This window comes from Oncorhynchus mykiss, chromosome 30 (genome assembly GCF_013265735.2).
Source record: "Oncorhynchus mykiss isolate Arlee chromosome 30, USDA_OmykA_1.1, whole genome shotgun sequence".
Taxonomy (NCBI): Eukaryota; Metazoa; Chordata; class Actinopteri; order Salmoniformes; family Salmonidae; genus Oncorhynchus; species Oncorhynchus mykiss.
Genome location: NC_050570.1, coordinates 3,834,246 through 3,859,415, shown reverse-complemented (window position 1 = coordinate 3,859,415; position 25,170 = coordinate 3,834,246). Strand labels below are relative to the sequence as shown.

The window sequence follows — 25,170 nt, the reverse complement described above, 5'->3', positions numbered from 1 at the left end:
TCAGTCCAATCAAAGCTGCCTGTAGATATAACATGATGTGACATCATTTTATCTGTGGCCAATGACCTTGAGCCTTCTTGGATGGGCACTTCTAATGTAACTCTATGGCAGCACCCAAGCGGGCTTGAACTGCCTAGCTCTCCCTGTAGATTTTGCGGTGACGCAGTGTCCCCCATGAGTGACAGAACACTGAGCCAATCCTGGCGTAACTAGACCAACCCCTACTCTCTGTATTTTCTGCTGGCTTCTCCACCACCACCCCCATGAGTGATGGCAATAAAAGTGAGCATTTTTGTCACACGACACAATGCCAAAGATATCTCCAGTTGAGGGAGAGTGCAATTGGCATGCTGACTGCAGGAATGTCCATCAGAGCTGTTGTCAGAGAATTTAATGTTAATTTCTCTACCATAAGCCGCCTCCAACATTGTTTTTGAGAATTTGGCAGTACGTCAAAACTGGCGTCACAACCGCAGACCACGTACGTGTATGGCGTCGGGTGGGCAATGTCAACGTTGTGAACGGAGTGCCCCATGGTGGCAGTTGGGTAATGGTATGGGGCAGGCATAAGCTACGGACAATGAACACAATTGCATTTTATTGATGGCAATTTGAATGCACAGAGATGCCGTGAAGAGATCCCGAGGCCCATTGTCGTGCCACTCATCCGCCTCCATCACCTCATGTTTCAGCAAGGATCTGTACGCAATTCCTGGAAGCTGAAAATGTCCCAGTTCTTCCATGACCTGCACACTCACCAGACATGTCACCCATTGAGCATGTTTGGGATGCTCTGGATCGACGTGTACGACAGCGTGTTCCAGTTCCCACCAATATCCAGTAACTTCGCACAGCCGTTGAAGAGGAGTGGGACAACATTCCACAGACCACAATCAACAGCCTGATTAACTCTGTGCCAAGCTGCATGAGGCAAATGTTCACAAAGATACTCACTGGTTCCACGACCCATTAAAAGAAGGTATCTGTGACCAACAGATGCATATCTGTATTCCCAGTCACTTTAAAATCCATCGATTTGGGCCTAAAGAATTTATTTCAATTGACTGACTTCATTATATGAACTGAACTGAAACTACGGAATAATCTTTGAAATTGTTGCGTTTAATACTTTTATAAATTCTATTTACTAAAAAGACCAAACTTACAGAAAATATATATATTAAATAAATATATTACTATTTAGACCAACAATCTTAAAAATAACACGTCTGTGTTCTCTTGTTTTCAGGATGGAGACATATGATGAGAAAAACACATGTGGGATGATTTGTCTGAAATATCTGCTATTGACCTTTAACCTTCTCTTCTGGGTGAGTATGCCTGTCTGTCTACTATTGGCCTTTAACCTTTGCTTCTGGGTGAGTCTGCCTGTCTGTCTACTATTGACCTTTAACCTTTGCTTCTGGGTGGGTCTGTCTGTCTGTCTGTCTACTATTGACCTTTAACCTTCTCTTCTGGGTGAGTATGCCTGTCTGTCTACTATTGGCCTTTAACCTTTGCTTCTGGGTGAGTCTGCCTGTCTGTCTACTATTGACCTTTAACCTTTGCTTCTGGGTGAGTCTGCCTGTCTGTCTGTCTACTATTGACCTTTAACCTTTGCTTCTGGGTGAGTCTGCCTGTCTGTCTACTATTGACCTTTAACCTTTGCTTCTGGGTGAGTCTGTCTGTCTGTCTACTATTGACCTGTCTATCTGCTATGTCTGTCTGTCTGTCTATCTGCTATGTATGTCTGCCTGTCTGTCAGCCTGCCTGTCTGTCTGTCTGTGTCTACCTGTCTGTCTGCCTGTCTGTCAGCCTGCCTGTCTGTCTGTCTGTGTCTGCCTGTCTGTCTGGCAGAACAACATCTTTTTTTGGGGGGGGCAGAAATGTTGCTTAACTTGTCCTATATGTTATAACAAAGCAGTAGATTCTATAGACAGGTTTAACCCTTTGCATGTCTGTACACTAAATGAACCTGAAACAATATCAACCGTTAAGTCTCTAACCTGTCAGCGACTGATAGTCTCCTACTGCCTGTATTTGATTGGTGCTAGGAATCTACTAGTTATCTGCTATTGAAAATTGTCTGTGTTCTGAATTGAAATAATTTAATTTAATGGAAATGATTTGAAAGGGAATTGAATTGAGTGGTTTTGAATTCCCCTGCTGTATGTGTGTGTGTGTGTGTGTGTCCGTGTGCGTGCCCGTGTGCGTGCGCGCGTGTGTGTGTGTGTGTGCGCGTGTGTGTGTGTGTGTGCGCGTGTGCGTGTCCTCTTTCAGCTGGCAGGTGGAGTGATGATGGCGGTGGGGGTGTGGACCCTCGTAGAGAAGAGTGACTACATCAGCCTCCTCAACTCCACCTTCTACTCTGCCTCTGCCTACATCCTCATAGCTGCCGGGGCTATCGTTGTCTTCACTGGGATCGTAGGCTGCTGTGCCACCCTCAAGGAGATGAGGAGTCTGCTAATAGTGGTGATCCTCTGATCAATCAATCAACCAATCAATCAACCAATCATTCAACCAATCAATCAACCAATCAATCAACCAATCCTCCGATCAACCAATCAACCAACCAATCAATCAATCAACCAACCAATCAACCAATCAATCAACCAATCCTCCGATCAACCATGCAACCAACCAATCAACCAATCAATCAACCAATCCTCTGATCAATCAATCAACCAATCAATCAATCAACCAATCAATCAACCAATCAACCAACCAATCAATCAACCAATCAATCAACCAATCAATCAACCAATCAATCAACCAATCAACCAATCAATCAACCAATCCTCCAATCAATCAACCAATCAACCAACCAATCAATCAACCAATCAACCAATCAATCAACCAATCAATCAACCAATCAATCCATTTACAAAGCCCTATATCAAATCAGCAGTTGTGACACAGTGTCTCGAAACCGGAAACACTCTAACTAACACACGATATCAATCAAACGTAATGGTACACATCCACACTGGTTATACCTTATATACATATACCTGAAATGACATTCACACAGCTTCTTCTACACCCTCGGAGACTCCCTTTACGATTAATGATTTAATATAAACATTAAAAAACACCCTTTACTTTCAAAATGATTTACTATAAACATTAAAAAACACCCTTTACTTTCAAAATGATTTAATATAAACATTAAAATCCGTTCACATATAAACTCCTGTCAATTAAACACAAAAAAAATGCATTTTTCAGAGGCAGAAGAAAGGGGTAATGGATGTATGTACACTATATACACACACACACACACACACACACACACACACACACACACACACACACACACACACACACATATATACACATATATACACACACACACACACACACACACACACACACACACACACACACACACACACACACACACACACACACACACACACACACACACACACACACACACACACATATATACACTACCGTTCAAAAGTTTGGGGTCACTTGGAAAATGTCCTTGTTTTTTGAAAGAAAAGCACATTTTTTTTTGTCCATTTAAAATAACATCAAATTTATCAGAAATACAATGTAGGCATTGTTAATTTTGTAAATTACTATGGTAACGGCTGATTTTTTTAATGGTATATCTACGTAAAGAGGCCCATTATCAGAAACCATCACTCCTGTGGTCCAATGGCACCTTGTGTTAGCTAATCCAAGTAATGACATTTTGTGGCCACTAGCTGGCGATGATATAGCTTAAAGCCATTTACTAACCATAGGGAACCCAATTTAAAGAAGACAACGCTCTGATAAGTGGCTGATTTCTCCGAAAAACATAGTAATCCCCAACCAGTTGACTACTTTAAAATGGTGGAATCTCTCAATGGCAATGTCCTTGCCGAAACAGGTTTATATGCATCTAGATTCCTCTATCTACCTCTATGATATAAACAGAACCAGACGAAAATACACTGTCTGAAATGCACGTGTCATAAATATCACGCAGAATAATGCCGTGTGTGTATCTTTAAGAGTTTAGATACGGAGCATGAGTCACGAGAGAGGAATGAGGGGCATCACCGGTATGGTGGTTGGAGAGACAGAGCGAGAGCGGAATGAAGAGGTGGGGAGTGGGGAGAAGAGGTGGGGAGTGGGGAGAAGAGGTGGGGAGAGGAGGTGGGGAGTGGGGAGAGGAGGTGGGGAGTGGGGAGAAGTGGGGGTAGGGGGAGAAGAGGTGGGGAGTGGGGAGAGGAGGTGGGGAGTGGGGAGAAGAGGTGGGGAGTGGGGAGAAGTGGTGGGGAGTGGGGAGAAGTGGTGGGGAGTGGGGTGAAGAGGTGGGGAGTGGGGAGAAGTGGTGGGGAGTGGGGTGAAGAGGTGGGGAGTGGGGAGAAGTGGTGGGGAGTGGGGAGAAGTGGTGGGGAGTGGGGAGAAGAGGTGGGGAGTGGGGAGAAGAGGTGGGGAGTGGGGAGAAGTGGTGGGGAGTGGAGTGGGGAGAAGTGGTGGGGAGAAGTGGTGGGGAGAAGTGGTGGGGAGTGGGGAGAAGTGGTGGGGAGTGGAGTGGGGAGAAGTGGTGGGGAGTGGGGAGAAGAGGTGGGGAGTGGGGAGAAGAGGTGGGGAGTGGAGTGGGGAGAAGTGGTGGAGAGTGGGGAGAAGTGGTGGGGAGAAGTGGTGGGGAGTGGGGAGAAGTGGTGGGGAGTGGGGAGAAGTGGTGGGGAGTGGGGAGAAGTGGTGGGGAGAAGTGGGGGTAGGGGGAGAGGAGGGGCTATAGAGGAGAGAGGGCTTTGCTTTGCAATGTAAACATATGTTTCCCATGTCAGTAAAGTCCCTTAAATGTTATTGAATTGAAATTGAGAGGGGAGACAAAACGGAGAGATAGAGAGACAGCAACACAATTAGACCAAATCATGAGGAAACAAAAATATAATTACTTGACACATTGGAAAGAATTAACAAAAAAACAGAGCAAACTAGAATGCTGTTTGGCCCTAAACAGAGAGTACACAGCGGCAGAATACGGGAATACAGAATTAAGGGAGGGAGAGAGATAGAGAGATAATATTACAAAAAGGCACACGCTCACTTACTGTATGACCTTACTACACACAGATATTGGCACATGAAGTTGTTTTCAACCTCAGCTCACTACAGTCTGTTTTATATTAGGAGGGAATGTCTTTTTGTCCTCCCCATTCTTCACAGTATTTCTTCCTGCCACTCTCTCTCTCTCTCTCTCTCCTCTCTCTCTGTACTCTCTCTCTCTCCTCTCTCTGTTCTCTCTCTCTGTACTCTCTCTCTGTACTCTCTCTCTCTCTGTTCTCTCTCTGTGTTCGCTCTCTCTCCTCTCTCTCTGTTCTCTCTCTGTTCTCTCTGTCTGTTCTCTCTCTCTGTTCACTCTCTCTGTTCTCTCTCTCTGTTCTCTCTCTCTGTTCTCTCTCTCTGTTCTCTCCCTCTGTTCACTCTCTCTCTGTTCTCTCTCTCTCTCTCTCTCTCTCTCTCTCCCACAGTATTTCTTCCTGCTACTCTGTATCTTCCTGCTGGAGATTGTAGCTGGAGTCCTGGCCTATATCCAGTATCAGGAGGTATGTACATACCAGCGTTTCCCAAACTTGGTCCTGGGGACCCAAGGGGTGCACATTATATATATTTTTTGCACTACCACTACAAAGTTGATTCAATTGATCTTTCATCAAGCTTGATTCTTTGAATCAGCTGTGTAGAGCTAGCCAAAAACAATACTGTCCACCCGTTGGGGTACGCTGGACCCGAGTTTGAGAAACGCTGTCTTATACTATATTAACGAGACCTGGGTTCAAATACTATTTACAATCATTCCAAATACATTATCTGTGCTCGATTTGAACTTGCCTGTCCTAATGGAATAGATAGAAAAGTCCCCCTAGACACCTGGCACTCCGGGCAAAGCTAAGGCACACTCTGAAAGTATCCAAAAGATGTCAAATAGTATTTGAACCCAGGTCTACACATTACAACAACAACAAAAAATGTACTAGTTACACATAGCTGCTGCTAGCAAACGGCACCCTATTCCTTACGTAGTGCACTACTATTAACCAGAGCCCTATGGGCGTGTGGCCAAAAAGTAGTGCACTATATAGGGGATAGGGTGCTATTTAGGGATGCTGGATGGGCCTATATCCAGTGTTAGGAGGTCTTAGAATACCGTGTTCTCCTCAGACATGCCAGGAATTCTGGTTGGCATCACCTGACCTCCTCTTACCAGACCTGGGTTCAAATGGTATTTCAAATCCTTCATATATTTTTTAGCGTTTGCTTTAGCCTGCTTGGAGAGCCAGGTTGACCCCGGGGGAGGACTTTTCTTTCATCAAGCACAGGTTCTGTGTTGGAAATGATTTCCCAGAGTATTTGAACGCAGCTTGGAATTACCAGACTCTACTAGATGTTTTGTTTAGTTCTCGGGGAAACAGTTATACCGTAACATTTAAAACGAATTCCCATTCAACATGTGGGCTACTCTGTGACTTGTTACAGTTGATTCCTGAAATGCACAGTGGCGTTTATAGGTATATTTAGATGATGACTGTGGCAAGAAGGTCTATTTGAAGCACGATTAGTCATAGTTATGTCATGTCGGATATAGTTACATCCATCCTTGTGCATTATTTAGTTATCAGACTAGTAAACCTACTGTATTCTTAGCTAATTCAGTCACTGACACAAACCACGTTCTGGTATGACCTAAAACGTTCTGGTATGACCTAAAACATTCTGGTATGACCTAAAACGTTCTGGTATGACCTAAAACATTCTGGTATGACCTAAAACATTCTGGTATGACCTAAAACGTTCTGGTATGACCTAAAACATTCTGGTATGACCTAAAACGTTCTGGTATGACCTAAAACGTTCTGGTATGACCTAAAACGTTCTGGTATGACCTAAAACGTTCTGGTATGACCTAAAACGTTCTGGTATGACCTAAAACATTCTGGTATGACCTAAAACGTTCTGGTATGACCTAAAACGTTCTGGAATGACCTAAAACGTTCTGGTATGACCTAAAACGTTCTGGTATGACCTAAAACATTCTGGTATGACCTAAAACATTCTGGTATGACCTAAAACATTCTGGTATGACCTAAAACATTCTGGTATGACCTAAAACGTTCTTCTACTATATTAAACCTTCTTGTATTTCCTAAAACTTTATTATAATAACTATTAAAATCAAATAATATCTCCTGAATATTTTATTTATTTATTCAACCTTTATTTCTTCCTGAATAACACACATCTTCCTGCATGTCCACAATCGTTTTATATTCCTGTTTGCTCCTCTGCATACATTCATCCCTGTTTTCCGTCTTTTTCAAATTCCTACTTTTCTTTCTCCTCTTGTGGCTTTCTTCCCCGTCCAGTGTTTCCCTTTCTGTCAGCAGGTAATTATCCTCCTGTTTGATTCCTCCTTTCTATCAAACTCTGTGTCTCTGATCTCACTGTTCAGAATATTCTTCTACTGTTATTTCTGATCCAATCACATCTCCTTACTACTGTATGAAAAATAAACATACAGTACCAGTCAAAAGTTTGGACACACCTCCTCATTCAAGGGTTTTTCTTTCTTTCTTTTTTGCTATTTTCTACATTGTAGAATAAAATTGAAGACTTCAACACTATGAAATAACACATATGGAATCATGTAGTAACCAAAAAAAGCGTGGTGTGGTTTCTAGTAGTAGTGGTTTCTTTGCAGCAATTCGACCATGAAGGCCTGATTCACACAGTCTCCTCTGAACAGTTGATGTTGAGATGTGTCTGTTACTTGAACTCTGTGAAGCATTTATTTGGGCTGTAATTTCTGATGCTGGTAACTCTAATGAACTCATCCTCTGCAGCAGAGGTAAATCTGGGTCTTCCTTTCCTGTGGCGGTCCTCATGAGAGCCAGTTTGGTCATTGAGCTTGATGGTTTTTGCGACTGTACCTGAAAAAAAATTCAAAGTTCTTGACATTTTCCATGTTGACGGACCTTCATGTCTTAAAGTAATGATGGACTCTCGTTTCTCTTTGCTTATTTGAGATGTTCTTGCCATAATATGGACATAATTTAATAAGATGTCACAACACAACTAATTGGTTCGAACCCATTAAGAAGGAAAGAAATTCCACAAATTAACTTTTAAGAAGGCACACCTGTTAATTGAAATGCATTCCAGGTGACTACCTCATGAATCTGGTTGAGAGAATACCAAGAGTGTGCAAAGGTGTCATCAAGGCAAAGGGTGGCTACTTTGAAGAATCTCAAATATAAAATATACATTTTGTTTAACACTTTTTTGGTTACTACATGATTCCACATGTGTTATTTCACAGTTGTGACGTCTTCACTATTATTCTACAATGTTGAAAATAGTCCAAATATAGAAAAACCCTGGAATGAGAAGGTGGCCTAGGTCCTAACTTTGGACTGGGACTGAAGAACTGTACATAATATTCAAATACCAGGGTTGGGGTCAATTCTAATTCATGAACCTGAAGGCAAAAATATAGATTTCCCGCCTAAATAGTCCAAATGAATACACAATAACTGGTAATGCTGCATAGTTATAGAAAGGTTTGGAATTCATCTTTCTGGTAAAAAAAAATATAGTTATAAATTGATGAGGTGTACTCATCTTTGAGGATACAAGCTCAAGTACATTAGTACAAATATTTAGAAAATATATGAATTTTTTAAAAACATTTATTTTTCCTATTCAACAAAAGGCAATAGGGTTTGAAATGAATTAAATGCTTTATAAATATAGTAACAATCAAAATGTGAAATCTTATAGTAAGTAGTTTATCCTTTCTTATAACTGTAAAATATATTTTATTGTACTGTACATTATTAGCACAATTTTCAAAGAACTGACGACAGATGCCAAACGTCCTCTGAGTGAGTCAGAGGCACCATTCAAATGTGAGTCGCTACAGCTTTAAGCTCAAAGTCATTTTGTCTGTCTGTGACCAAGATAAAGTAGTCTTGTTTCAATTCTACCAAATTATTTATTATATTTCCTGTTGAGAGTTATGAATCCATCTGAGAACATCATAGCGAGATGATCTTGCTATTGTTGAATCCACTAGACTCTCCATTTCATATGCTCTGATCAGGGCCGGCTCAAGCCTTTTAGGCTAGAGCCTAAGTGAGATTTTGTTGGGGGGCTCCCCACCTCACTGCAAAACATGTTAGTGGCCCCCCTCTTGCCGCAATAAATATACTTATAGACACACATATGTGTGTGTATATAAGTTCATTTCCTGCAAATTTTCAAATATTGCCATTGGGGCAAAGATAACTTTTTGTAATTTTATTACAACTTTTATGCAATTCTACTCATTTTGCCATGGGGTGGAGATAAATCTTAGCTTTTTTAAAGCTAATTCCCAACAATTCTACTCATTTTGCCATGGGGTGGAGATAAATCTTAGCTTTTTTAAAGCTAATTCCCAACAATTCTACTCATTTTGCCATGGGGTGGAGATAAATCTTTGCTTTTTTAAAGCTAATTCCCAACAATTCTACTCATTTTGCCATGGGGTGGAGATAAATCTTTGCTTTTTTAAAGCTAATTCCCAACAATTCTACTCATTTTGCCATGGGGTGGAGATAAATCTTTGCTTTTTTAAAGCTAATTCCCAACAATTCTACTCATTTTGCCATGGGGTGAAGATAAATCTTTGCTTTTTTAAAGCTAATTCCCAACAATTCTACTCATTTTGCCATGGGGTGGAGATACAGTGCCTTGCGAAAGTATTCGGCCCCCTTGAACTTTGCGACCTTTTGCCACATTTCAGGCTTCAAACATAAAGATATAAAACTGTATTTTTTTGTGAAGAATCAACAACAAGTGGGCCACAATCATGAAGTGGAACGACATTTATTGGATATTTCATGTGGAAGAAGGTGCTCTGGTCAGATGAAACCAAAATTGAACTTTTTGGCAACAATGCAAAACGTTATGTTTGGCGTAAAAGCAACACAGCTGAACACACCATCCCCACTGTCAAACATGGTGGTGGCAGCATCATGGTTTGGGCCTGCTTTTCTTCAGCAGGGACAGGGAAGATGGTTAAAATTGATGGGAAGATGGATGGAGCCAAATACAGGACGATTCTAGAAGAAAACCTGATGGAGTCTGCAAAAGACCTGAGACTGGGACGGAGATTTGTCTTCCAACAAGACAATGATCCAAAACATAAAGCAAAATCTACAATGGAATGGTTCAAAAATAAACATATCCAGGTGTTAGAATGGCCAAGTCAAAGTCCAGACCTGAATCCAATTGAGAATCTGTTGAAAGAACTGAAAACTGCTGTTCACAAATGCTCTCCATCCAACCTCACTGAGCTCGAGCTGTTTTGCAAGGAGGAATGGGAAAAAAATTCAGTCTGTCGATGTGCAAAACTGATAGAGACATACCCCAAGTGACTTACAGCTGTAATCGCAGCAAAGGGTGGCGCTACAAAGTATTAACTTAAGGGGGCTGAATAATTTTGCACGCCCAATTTTTCAGTTTTTGATTTGTTAAAAAAGTTTGAAATATCCAATAAATGTCGTTCCACTTCATGATTGTGTCCCACTTGTTGTTGATTCTTCACAAAAAAATAAAATTTTATATCTTTATGTTTGAAGCCTGAAATGTGGCAAAAGGTCGCAAAGTTCAAGGGGGCCGAATACTTTCGCAAGGCACTGTAAATCTTTGCTTTTTTAAAGCTAATTCCCAACAATTCTACTCATTTTGCCATGGGGTGGAGATAAATCTTTGCTTTTTTAAAGCTAATTCCCAACAATTCTACTCATTTTGCCATGGGGTGGAGATAAATCTTTGCTTTTTTAAAGCTAATTCCCAACAATTCTACTCATTTTGCCATGACGTATGCCATGTTTATATTTACTTTGGTTTGGGGCCTCCTAGTGGCCGGAGTCCCTAACGACAGCTTACGGTCACTTATGCCTGGAGCCGGCCCTGGCGCTATTGCAAGCGCAGCTACCAGGTTCACAGGCACATGAAATCATTCCTTTGTCTGGATAGGCCAGAAAATGTGACGTGTCACTCCCTATGCAAATGTACGATTTCCTGTGTCTGTGACCCTCACAGCTGCGCTTGCAATAGCGCAGGGGAATCCGGATAACCAGTGCTTTTAGGGAGTGTAAAGCAATTGATGTTGCACTCACAAAGCGCGCTGTACAAAGAAATATCGGTTGGAACTGGTCCAGTCAAAGAAATATCGGTTGGAACTGGTCCAGTCAAAGAAATATCGGTTGGAACTGGTCCAGTCAAAGAAATATCGGTTGGAACTGGTCCAGTCAAAGAAATATCGGTTGGAACTGGTCCAGTCGAAAAAATATCGGTTGGAACTGGTCCAGTCGAAGAAATATCGGGTGGAACTGGTCCAGTCGAAGAAATATCAGTTGGAACTGGTCCAGTCGAAGAAATATCGGTTGGAACTGGTCCAGTCAAAGAAATATCGGTTGGAACTGGTCCAGTCAAAGAATATCGGTTGGAACTGGTCCAGTCAAAGAAATAGAAATATCGGTTGGAACTGGTCCAGTCAAAAAAATATCGGTTGGAACTGGTCCAGTCGAAGAAATATCGGTTGGAACTGGTCCAGTCAAAGAAATATCAGTTGGAACTGGTCCAGTCAAAGAAATATCAGTTGGAACTGGTCCAGTCGAAGAAATATCAGTTGGAACTGGTCCAGTCAAAGAAATAGAAATATCGGTTGGAACTGGTCCAGTCAAAGAAATAGAAATATCGGTTGGAACTGGTCCAGTCAAAGAAATATCGTTTGGAACTGGTCCTGTCAAAGAAATATCAGTTGGAACTGGTCCAGTCGAAGAAATATCAGTTGGAACTGGTCCAGTCGAAGAAATATCAGTTGGAACTGGTCCAGTCGAAGAAATATCGGTTGGAACTGGTCCAGTCGAAGAAATATCGGTTGGAACTGGTCCAGTCGAAGAAATATCGGTTGGAACTGGTCCAGTCAAAGAAATATCGGTTGGAACTGGTCCAGTCAAAGAAATATCAGTTGGAACTGGTCCAGTCGAAGAAATATCGGTTGGAACTGGTCCAGTCGAAGAAATATCGGTTGGAACTGGTCCAGTCGAAGAAATATCGGTTGGAACTGGTCCAGTCGAAGAAATATCAGTTGGAACTGGTCCAGTCAAAGAAATAGAAATATCGGTTGGAACTGGTCCAGTCAAAGAAATATCGGTTGGAACTGGTCCAGTCGAAGAAATATCGGTTGGAACTGGTCCAGTCGAAGAAATATCGGTTGGAACTGGTCCAGTCAAAGAAATATCAGTTGGAACTGGTCCAGTCAAAGAAATATCAGTTGGAACTGGTCCAGTCGAAGAAATATCGGTTGGAACTGGTCCAGTCGAAGAAATATCAGTTGGAACTGGTCCAGTCAAAGAAATAGAAATATCGGTTGGAACTGGTCCAGTCAAAGAAATATCAGTTGGAACTGGTCCAGTCGAAGAAATATCGGTTGGAACTGGTCCAGTCGAAGAAATATCAGGTGGAACTGGTCCAGTCGAAGTCACCTAAAAAGGGGACATAAAAGTTAAATTCATTCAATTCAGGAAGTGATTTGAATTTAAAATGTGAAACATTTTACTTTTAAAATAAAAAAAACCTATTGTTTTCATTCGATTTATTTATCAGTTTTATTTAAGCTTTATTTAACTAGGCAAGTCAGTTCTTCAAATTCTTATTTACAATGACGGACTACCAAAATGCAAAAGGCCTCCTTAGGGGACAGGGGCTGGGATTCAGCATTTTAAATAAATAAAATATAAATATAGGACAAAACACACATCACGACAAGAGAGACATCACAACACTACATAAAGAGAGACAACACAACACTACATAAAGAGAGACACCACAACACTACATAAAGAGAGACACCACAACACTACATAAAGAGAGACACCACAACACTACATAAAGAGAGACAACACAACACTACATAAAGAGAGACATCACAACACTACATAAAGAGAGACAACACAACACTACATAAAGAGAGACAGCACAACACTACACAAAGAGAGACAACACAACACTACATAAAGAGAGACAACACAACACTACATAAAGAGAGACAACACAACACTACATAAAGAGAGACTCCACAACACTACATAAAGAGAGACAACACAACACTACATAAAGAGAGACAACACAACACTACACAAAGAGAGACAACACAACACTACATAAAGAGAGACCTAAGACAATATTTATTGAGAAATATTGAAAATAAATTATATATGTTTAATTACTGAATTCGATTCTAATTGACCCCAACCCTGTCAAACCCTGTCCATCCTCCTTTACAGTTGCACGACTGTCTTAGTGTTGGTAAGTTGTAGATTTCATAGATTGTCATTGGCTCCTGTGTATGTCTCTACACAGCTGGATAAGGAGCTGCAACACAACCTGAAGGAGACCATGGTTCAGAAATACCAGCAGACTGGAGAGGAGAGCATCACCAGTGCAGTGGACAAGCTGCAGCAGGAGGTAAATGAATGACAGAAGCTTCCTGTAAATGCTGTTCCAACCACCATGTTTCATTCAGATAGAGGTCATGGTTTAGGCTGCTTGGTTTGGAGTGCATATTGTAACGAATCAGACGTTAATAAGACAGATAACTCCTCCCCCTTTCTTGGAGCAGGGGTTACTGGCGCATCACATTAAATACATCACATTATATACATCACAATATATACATCACATTATATTAAATACATCACATTATATTAAATACATCACATTATATACATCACATTATATACATCACATTATATACATCACATTATATTAAATACATCACATTATATACATCACATTATATACATCACATTATATACATCACATTATATTAAATACATCACATTATATACATCACATTATATACATCACATTATATACATCACATTATATACATCACATTATATACATCACATTATATACATCACATTAAATACATCACATTATATTAAATACATCACATTATATTAAATACATCACATTATATACATCACATTATATACATCACATTAAATACATCACATTATATACATCACATTAAATACATCACATTATATACATCACATTATATACATCACATTATATTAAATACATCACATTATATTAAATACATCACATTATATACATCACATTATATACATCACATTATATGCATCACATTATATACATCACATTAAATACATCACATTATATACATCACATTAAATACATCACATTATATACATCACATTATATACATCACATTATATATATCACATTATATACATCACATTATATACATCACATTATATACATCGCATTATATACATCACATTATATACATCACATTATATATATCACATTATATACATCACATTATATACATCACATTATATACATCACATTATATACATCACATTATATACATCACATTAAATACATCACATTATATACATCACATTATATACATCACATTATATACATCACATTATATACATCACATTATATACATCACATTATATACATCACATTAAATACATCACATTAAATACATCACATTATATTAAATACATCACATTATATTAAATACATCACATTATATACATCACATTATATTAAATACATCACATTATATACATCACATTATATTAAATACATCACATTAAATACATCACATTATATTAAATACATCACATTATATTAAATACATCACATTATATACATCACATTATATTAAATACATCACATTATATACATCACATTATATACATCACATTATATACATCACATTGTATACATCACATTAAACACATCACATTATATTAAATACATCACATTATATACATCACATTATATACATCACATTATATACATCACATTATATACATCACATTAAATACATCACATTATATACATCACATTAAATACATCACATTATATTAAATACATCACATTATATTAAATACATCACATTATATTAAATACATCACATTATATGAAATACATCACATTATATACATCACATTATATACATCACATTATATACATCACATTAAACACATCACATTATATTAAATACATCAAATTATATACATCACATTATATACATCACATTATATACATCACATTATATACATCACATTAAATACATCACATTATATACATCACATTAAATACATCACATTATATACATCACATTATATTAAATACATCACATTATATTAAATACATCACATTATATACATCACATTATATACATCACATTAAATACATCACATTATATTAAATACATCACATTATATACATCACATTATATACATCACATTATATTAAATACATCACATTATATTAAATACATCACATTATATACATCACATTATATACATCACATTATATACATCACATTAAATACATCACATTATATACATCACATTATATTAAATACATCACATTATATTAAATACATCACATTATATACATCACATTATATACATCACATTATATACATCACATTAAATACATCACATTATATACATCACATTAAATAGATCACATTATATTAAATACATCACATTATATACATCACATTAAATACATCACATTATATACATCACATTATATACATCACATTATATTAAATACATCACATTATATACATCACATTATATACATCACATTATATTAAATACATCACATTATATTAAATACATCACATTATATACATCACATTATATACATCACATTATATACATCACATTATATACATCACATTATATACATCACATTATATACATCACATTATATACATCACATTATATACATCACATTATATACATCACATTATATACATCACATTATATACATCACATTATATACATCACATTATATACATCACAGTATATACATCACATTATATACATCACATTAAATACATCACATTATATACATCACATTATATTAAATACATCACATTATATACATCACATTATATTAAATACATCACATTATATTAAATACATCACATTATATACATCACATTATATACATCACATTATATACATCACATTAAATACATCACATTATATACATCACATTATATACATCACATTATATACATCACATTATATACATCACATTATATACATCACATTATATACATCACATTATATACATCACATTATATACATCACATTATATACATCACATTATATACATCACATTATATACATCACATTATATACATCACATTAAATACATCACATTATATACATCACATTATATACATCACATTATATACATCACATTATATACATCACATTATATACATCACATTAAATACATCACATTATATACATCACATTATATACATCACATTATATACATCACATTATATACATCACATTATATTAAATACATCACATTATATACATCACATTATATACATCACATTATATACATCACATTATATACATCACATTATATACATCACATTATATACATCACATTATATATATCACATTATATACATCACATTATATTAAATACATCACATTATATACATCACATTATATACATCACATTATATACATCACATTATATACATCACATTATATACATCACATTATATACATCACATTAAATACATCACATTATATACATCACATTATATATATCACATTATATACATCACATTATATATATCACATTATATTAAATACATCACATTATATACATCACATTATATACATCACATTATATACATCACATTATATACATCACATTATATACATCACATTATATACATCACATTAAATACATCACATTAAATACATCACATTATATACATCACATTATATACATCACATTATATATATCACATTATATACATCACATTATATATATCACATTATATTAAATACATCACATTATATACATCACATTATATACATCACATTATATACATCACATTATATACATCACATTATATACATCACATTATATACATCACATTATATACATCACATTATATACATCACATTAAATACATCACATTAAATACATCACATTATATACATCACATTAAATACATCACATTATATACATCACATTATATACATCACATTATATACATCACATTATATACATCACATTATATACATCACATTATATACATCACATTATATACATCACATTAAATACATCACATTATATTAAATGCATCACATTATATACATCACATTATATACATCACATTATATACATCACATTATATACATCACATTATATACATCACATTATATACATCACATTATATACATCACATTAAATACATCACATTATATTAAATGCATCACATTATATACATCACATTATATTAAATACATCACATTATATACATCACATTATATACATCACATTATATACATCACATTATATACATCACATTATATTAAATACATCACATTATATACATCACATTATATACATCACATTATATACATCACATTATATACATCACATTATATTAAATGCATCACATTATATACATCACATTATATTAAATACATCACATTATATACATCACATTATATACATCACATTATATACATCACATTATATACATCACATTATATTAAATACATCACATTATATACATCACATTATATACATCACATTATATACATCACATTATATACATCACATTATATACATCACATTAAATACATCACATTATATACATCACATTATATACATCATATTATATACATCACATTATATTAAATACATCACATTATATACATCATATTATATACATCACATTATATACATCACATTATATACATCACATTATATACATCACATTATATACATCACATTATATACATCACATTATATTAAATGCATCACATTATATACATCACATTAAATACATCACATTATATTAAATGCATCACATTATATACATCACATTATATACATCACATTATATACATCACATTATATACATCACATTATATACATCACATTATATACATCACATTATATACATCACATTAAATACATCACATTATATTAAATGCATCACATTATATACATCACATTATATACATCACATTAAATACATCACATTATATTAAATGCATCACATTATATACATCACATTATATACATCACATTATATACATCACATTATATACATCACATTATATTAAATACATCACATTAAATACATCACATTATATACATCACATTATATACATCACATTATATTAAATGCATCACATTATATACATCACATTATATACATCACATTATATACATCACATTATATACATCACATTATATACATCACATTATATTAAATGCATCACATTATATACATCACATTATATACATCACATTATATTAAATACATCACATTATATACATCACATTATATACATCACATTATATACATCACATTATATACATCACATTATATACATCACATTATATACATCACATTATATACATCACATTATATACATCACATTATATTAAATACATCACATTATATACATCACATTATATACATCACATTATATACATCACATTATATACATCACATTATATACATCACATTATATACATCACATTATATACATCACATTAAATACATCACATTATATTAAATGCATCACATTATATACATCACATTATATACATCACATTATATACATCACATTATATACATCACATTATATACATCACATTAAATACATCACATTATATTAAATGCATCACATTATATACATCACATTATATACATCACATTATATTAAATGCATCACATTATATACATCACATTATATACATCACATTATATACATCACATTATATACATCACATTATATTAAATACATCACATTAAATACATCACATTATATACATCACATTATATGCATCACATTATATACATCACATTATATACATCACATTATATACATCACATTATATACATCACATTATATACATCACATTATATTAAATGCATCACATTATATACATCACATTATATTAAATGCATCACATTATATACATCACATTATATACATCACATTATATTAAATGCATCACATTATATACATCACATTATATTAAATGCATCACATTATATACATCACATTATATACATCACATTATATACATCACATTATATACATCACATTATATTAAATACATCACATTAAATACATCACATTATATACATCACATTATATGCATCACATTATATACATCACATTATATACATCACATTATATACATCACATTATATACATCACATTATATACATCACATTATATTAAATGCATCACATTATATACATCACATTATATTAAATGCATCACATTATATACATCACATTATATACATCACATTATATTAAATGCATCACATTATATACATCACATTATATTAAATGCATCACATTATATACATCACATTATATACATCACATTATATACATCACATTATATACATCACATTATATACATCACATTATATACATCACATTATATTAAATACATCACATTATATTAAATACATCACATTATATTAAATGCATCACATTATATACATCACATTAAATACATCACATTATATACATCACATTAAATACATCACATTATATACATCACATTATATACATCACATTATATACATCACATTATATTAAATACATCACATTATATACCGTGCATTCAGAAATTATTCAGACCCCTTGACCTTTTCCACATTTTGTGAAGATACAGCCTTATCTAAAATGGATTAAATAAAAACATTTCCTCATCAATCTACACACAATATCCGATAATGACAAGGCGAAAACAGGTTCTTAGATTTTTTTTTTACAAATGTATTAAGAAAATACCTTATTTACATAAGTATTCAGAGCCTTTGCTATGAGACTCAAAATTGAGCTCAGGTGCATCCTGTTTCAATTGATCATCATTGAGATGTTTCTACAACTGGATTGGAGTTCACCTGTGGTAAATTCAATTGATTGGACATGATTTGGAAAGGCACACACCGGTCTATATAAAGGTCCCACGGTTGACAGGTCATGTCAGAGCAAAAACCAAGCCATGAGGTCAAAGGAATTGTCCTTGGAGCTCCGAGACAGGATTGTGTCGAGGCACAGATCTGGGGAAGGGTACCAACATTTTTTTGAAGCATTGAAGGTCCCCCAGAACACAGTGGCCTCCATCATTTTTAAATGGAAGAAGTTTGGGACCACCTAGACTCTTCCTAGAGCTGGCTGCGCGGCAAAACTGAGCAATCGAGGAGAAGGGCTTTGGTCAGAGAGGTGACCAAAAACCCTATGGTCACTCTGACAGAGCTCCAGAGTTCCTCTGTGGAGATGGAAGAACCTTCCAGAAGGACAACCATCTTTGCAGCACTCCACCAATCAGGCCTTTATGGTAGAGTGGCCAGATGGAATTTGAATTTGTATTTTTGGACTGAGATGTACTGTCAGGGCCCAGGTCTGACAGAATCTGTGCAGAAGATCTAGGTGCTGCTGTAGGCCTTCCTTGGTTGGTGACAGTAGCACCAGATCATCATCAGCAAACAGAAGACATTTGGCTTCAGATTCTAATACGGTGAGCCCGGGTGCTGCAGACTGTTCTAGTGCTCTCGCCCATTCGGTGGTATCTATGTTTGGTATTTTATTAGGATCCCCATTAGCTGTTGCAGAAGAAGCAGCTACTCTTTCTGGGGTCCACACAGAACACAGGACACAGGACACGGAACACGGAACACAAAACACAGAACACAGGACACAGAACACAGGACACAGAACACGAAACATGAAACATGAAACATGAAACATGAAACATAATACAGAATGACATAATACAGAACATCATTAGACAAGAACAGCTCAAGGACAGAACTACATACATTTTTAAAAAGGCACACATAGCCTACATATCAATACATACCCACAAACTATCTAGGTCAAATAGGGGAGAGGTGTTGTGCCGTGAGGTGTTGCTTTATCTGTTTTTTTTTCAATCCAGGTTTGCTGTTTATTTGAGCAAAATGAGATGGAAGGAAGTTCCACACAATAAGGGCTCTTTATAATACTGTACACTTTTTTGAATTTGTTCTGTACCTGGGGACTGTAAAAAGACCCCTGGTGGCATGTCTGGTGGGATAAGTGTGTGTGTCAGAGTTGTGTGTAAGTTGACTATGCAACAATTTGGGATTTCCAACACATTAATGTTTCTTATAAAAAGAAGAAGTGATGCAGTCAGTCTCTCCTCAACTCTCAGCCAAGAGGGACTGGCATGCATAGTATTAATAATATCAGCCCTCTGATTACAATAAAGAGAAGAACGTGCCGCTCTGTTCTGGGCCAGCTGCAGCTTAACAAGGTCTTTTCTTGCAGCACTGGACCACATGACTGGACAATAATCAAGATTAGATAAAACTAGAACTTGCTTTGTGGAGTGTGGCGTCAAAAAAGCAGAACATCTCTTTATTACGGCTAGACGCCTCCCCATCTCTACAACCATTGAATCTATATATTTTGACATATGACAGTTTACAATCTAAGGTAACGGCAAGTAATTTAGTCTCCTCAACTTGTTCAACAGCCACACCATTCATTACCAGATTCAGCTGAGGTCTAGCACTTAAGGAATGATTTGTACTAAATACAATTATCTTAGTTTTAGAGATGTTCAGGACCAGGTTATTACTGACCACCCATTCCAAAACAGACTGCAACTCTTTGTTAAGGGTTTCAGTGACTTCATTAACTGTGGTTGCTGATGTGTATATGGTTGAATCATCAGCATACATGGACACACATGCTTTGTTTAATGCCAGTGGCAGGTCATTGGTAAAAATAGAAAAGAGTTGAGGGCCTAGAGAGCTGCCCTGCGGTACACCACACTTTACATGTTTGACATTAGAGAAGCTTCCATTAAAGAAAATTCTCTGAGTTCTATTAGATCGATTGCTCTGAATCCACGACATGGCAGAGGTTGAAAAGCCGTAGCACTTAAGTTTTTTTCAACAGGTAAATGGTCAATAATATCAAAGGCTACACTTAAATCTAACAGTACAGCTCCCACAATCTTCTTATTATCAATTTTTCTTTCAACCAATCATCAGTCATTTGTGTCAGTGCAGTACATGTTGATTAAATCCAGTTTTGTGGATTGGGGTGGTTAGTCCTTTGTTCCAAACATCTCTCTCTCTCTCTCTCTCTCTCTCTCTCAGTTTAAGTGTTGTGGTAGTAACAGCTCGTCAGACTGGTCAGACAGTGTGTGGATCCTGACACCTAGCAACGAGAGACTGGTCCCAGACAGCTGCTGCAAGACACCCAGTAACCTCTGTGGCCGCAGAGACCACCCCTCTAATATCTACAAGGTGGAGGTGAGTAAAGGCCACACACACACACACACACATCCTACAGTACATATCAAACAATAGACAATAAGGTAATGTGTATAATTCCTGATAGTAGCTGATTGTTCAAGATGACATGAGTATCCTCCTCCTCTCTCTCTCTCTTTAGGGAGGGTGCATCACTAAGCTGGAGACCTTCATTCTGAGCCAACTGCAGATCCTGGGAGCAGTGGCAATCGGCATCGCCTTCCTCCAGGTTTAGTCCTAGAAACTTACCACACGTTAATGTAGACATGGGGAACTTACCACGTGTTAATGTAGACATGGGGGAACTTAGTGATATTAATGTAGACACGGGGGAACTTAGTGATATTAATGTAGACATGGGGGGACTTACCACGCGTTAATGTAGACATGGGGGAACTTAGTGATATTAATGTAGACACGGGGGAACTTAGTGATATTAATGTAGACATGGGGAACTTACCACGTGTTAATGTAGACATGGGGGAACTTACCACGCATTAATGTAGACATGGGGGGACTTACCACGCGTTAATGTAGACATGGGGGAACTTAGTGATATTAATGTAGACACGGGGGAACTTAGTGATATTAATGTAGACATGGGGAACTTACCACGTGTTAATGTAGACATGGGGGAACTTACCACGCATTAATGTAGACATGGGGGGACTTACCACGCGTTAATGTAGACATGGGGGAACTTAGTGATATTAATGTAGACACGGGGGAACTTAGTGATATTAATGTAGACATGGGGAACTTACCACGTGTTAATGTAGACATGGGGGAACTTAGTGATATTAATGTAGACACGGGGGAACTTAGTGATATTAATGTAGACATGGGGGAACTTAGTGATATTAATGTAGACACGGGGGAACTTAGTGATATTAATGTAGACATGGGGGAACTTAGTGATATTAATGTAGACATGGGGGAACTTAGTGATATTAATGTAGACATTGGGGAACTTAGTGATATTAATGTAGACTTGGGGGAACTTAGTGATATTAATGAAGACATGGGGGAACTTAGTGATATTAATGTAGACATTGGGGGAACTTAGTGATATTAATGTAGACATGGGGGAACTTAGTGATATTAATGTAGACTTGGGGGAACTTAGTGATATTAATGTAGACATGGGGGAACTTACCACGCGTTAATGTAGACATGGGGGAACTTAGTGATATTAATGAAGACATGGGGGAACTTAGTGATATTAATGAAGACATGGGGGAACTTAGTGATATTAATGTAGACATTGGGGGAACTTAGTGATATTAATGTAGACTTGGGGGAACTTAGTAACATTATTCATATTAATGTAGACATGGGGGAACTTAGTAACATTATTCATATTAATGTAGACACGGGGGAACTTAGTGATAATAATGTAGACTTGGGGGAACTTAGTAACATTATTCATATTAATGTAGACTTGAGGGAACTTAGTGATATTAATGTAGACATGGGGGAACTTAGTGATATTAATGTAGACATGAGGGAACTTAGTGATATTAATGTAGACATGGGGGAACTTAGTGATATTAATGTAGACTTGGGGGAACTTAGTAACATTATTCATATTAAGGTAGACTTGGGGGAACTTAGTGATATTCATGTAGACTTGGGGGAACTTAGTGATATTAATGTAGACATGGGGGAACTTAGTGATATTAATGTAGACTTGGGGGAACTTAGTGATATTAATGTAGACATGGGGGAACTTAGTGATATTCATGTAGACTTGGGGGAACTTAGTAACATTATTTATATTAATGTAGACTTGGGGGAACTTAGTGATATTAATGTAGACTTGGGGGAACTTAGTGATATTAATGTAGACATGGGGGAACTTAGTGATATTAATGTAGACTTGGGGGAACTTAGTGATATTATTCATGTAATGTCGACTTGGTGGACCTAAGGTATGTTAATGTAGACTTGGGGGACCTTAGTGACATTATTCACATTGTTTAACTGAGTTTTACACGTGAGCTTGGTTTTTTTGAGAAACAGTCTAAGGTTATGTGAAGTACTATTAATGTGAATAATAAACTCAGCAAAAAAAATGTCCCTTTTTCAGGACCCTGTCTTTCAAATATAATTCGTAAAAATCAAAATAACTTCACAGATCTTCATTGTAAAGGGGTTAAACACTGTTTCCCATGCTTGTTCAAGGAACCATAAACAATTAATGGACATGCACCTGTGGAATGGTCGTTAAGACACTAATTACGGTCACAGTTATGAAAACTTAGGACACTAAAGAGGCCTTTCTACTGACTCTGAAAAACACAAAGAAAGATGCCCCGGGTTCCTGCTCATCTGCGTGAACGTGCCTTAGGCATGCTGCAATGAGGCATGAGTACTGCAGATGTGGCCAGGGCAATAAATTACAATGTCTGAACTGTGAGATCCCTAATACAGCGCTACAGAGAGACAGGACGGACAGCTGATCGTCCTTGCAGTGGCAGACCACATGTAACAACACCTGCACAGGATCAGTACATCCCAACATCACACATGCGGGAAAGGTACAGGATGGCAACAAAAACTGCCCGGGTTAAACCAGGAACGCACAATCGCTCCATCAGCAATCAGACTATCCACAATAGACTGAGAAAGGCTGGACTGAGGGCTTGTAGGTCTGTTGTAAGGCAGGTACTCACCAGACATCACCGGCAACAACGTCGGCTATGG

At 36.3% G+C, this 25,170-nt stretch overlaps 1 protein-coding gene across 3 annotated transcripts in view; it reads left to right on the top strand.

The window, feature by feature from the left end:
- The window catches only part of LOC110522692 (CD151 antigen), a 33,928-nt gene that overhangs the window by 5,403 nt on the left and 3,355 nt on the right, over positions 1-25,170 (top strand). For 2 of the 3 annotated variants that reach the window (XM_036968935.1, XM_036968936.1), the window contains exons 2-8: positions 1,250-1,331; positions 2,281-2,472; positions 5,481-5,555; positions 7,374-7,394; positions 13,423-13,527; positions 22,309-22,464; positions 22,607-22,693. In XM_036968935.1, coding sequence (XP_036824830.1) covers positions 1,251-1,331; positions 2,281-2,472; positions 5,481-5,555; positions 7,374-7,394; positions 13,423-13,527; positions 22,309-22,464; positions 22,607-22,693 — 717 coding nt within the window. In that variant the 5' untranslated portion in view covers position 1,250. The remainder of the gene's footprint in view (positions 1-1,249; positions 1,332-2,280; positions 2,473-5,480; positions 5,556-7,373; positions 7,395-13,422; positions 13,528-22,308; positions 22,465-22,606; positions 22,694-25,170) is intronic. The other variant, XM_036968937.1, reaches the window with a different exon arrangement.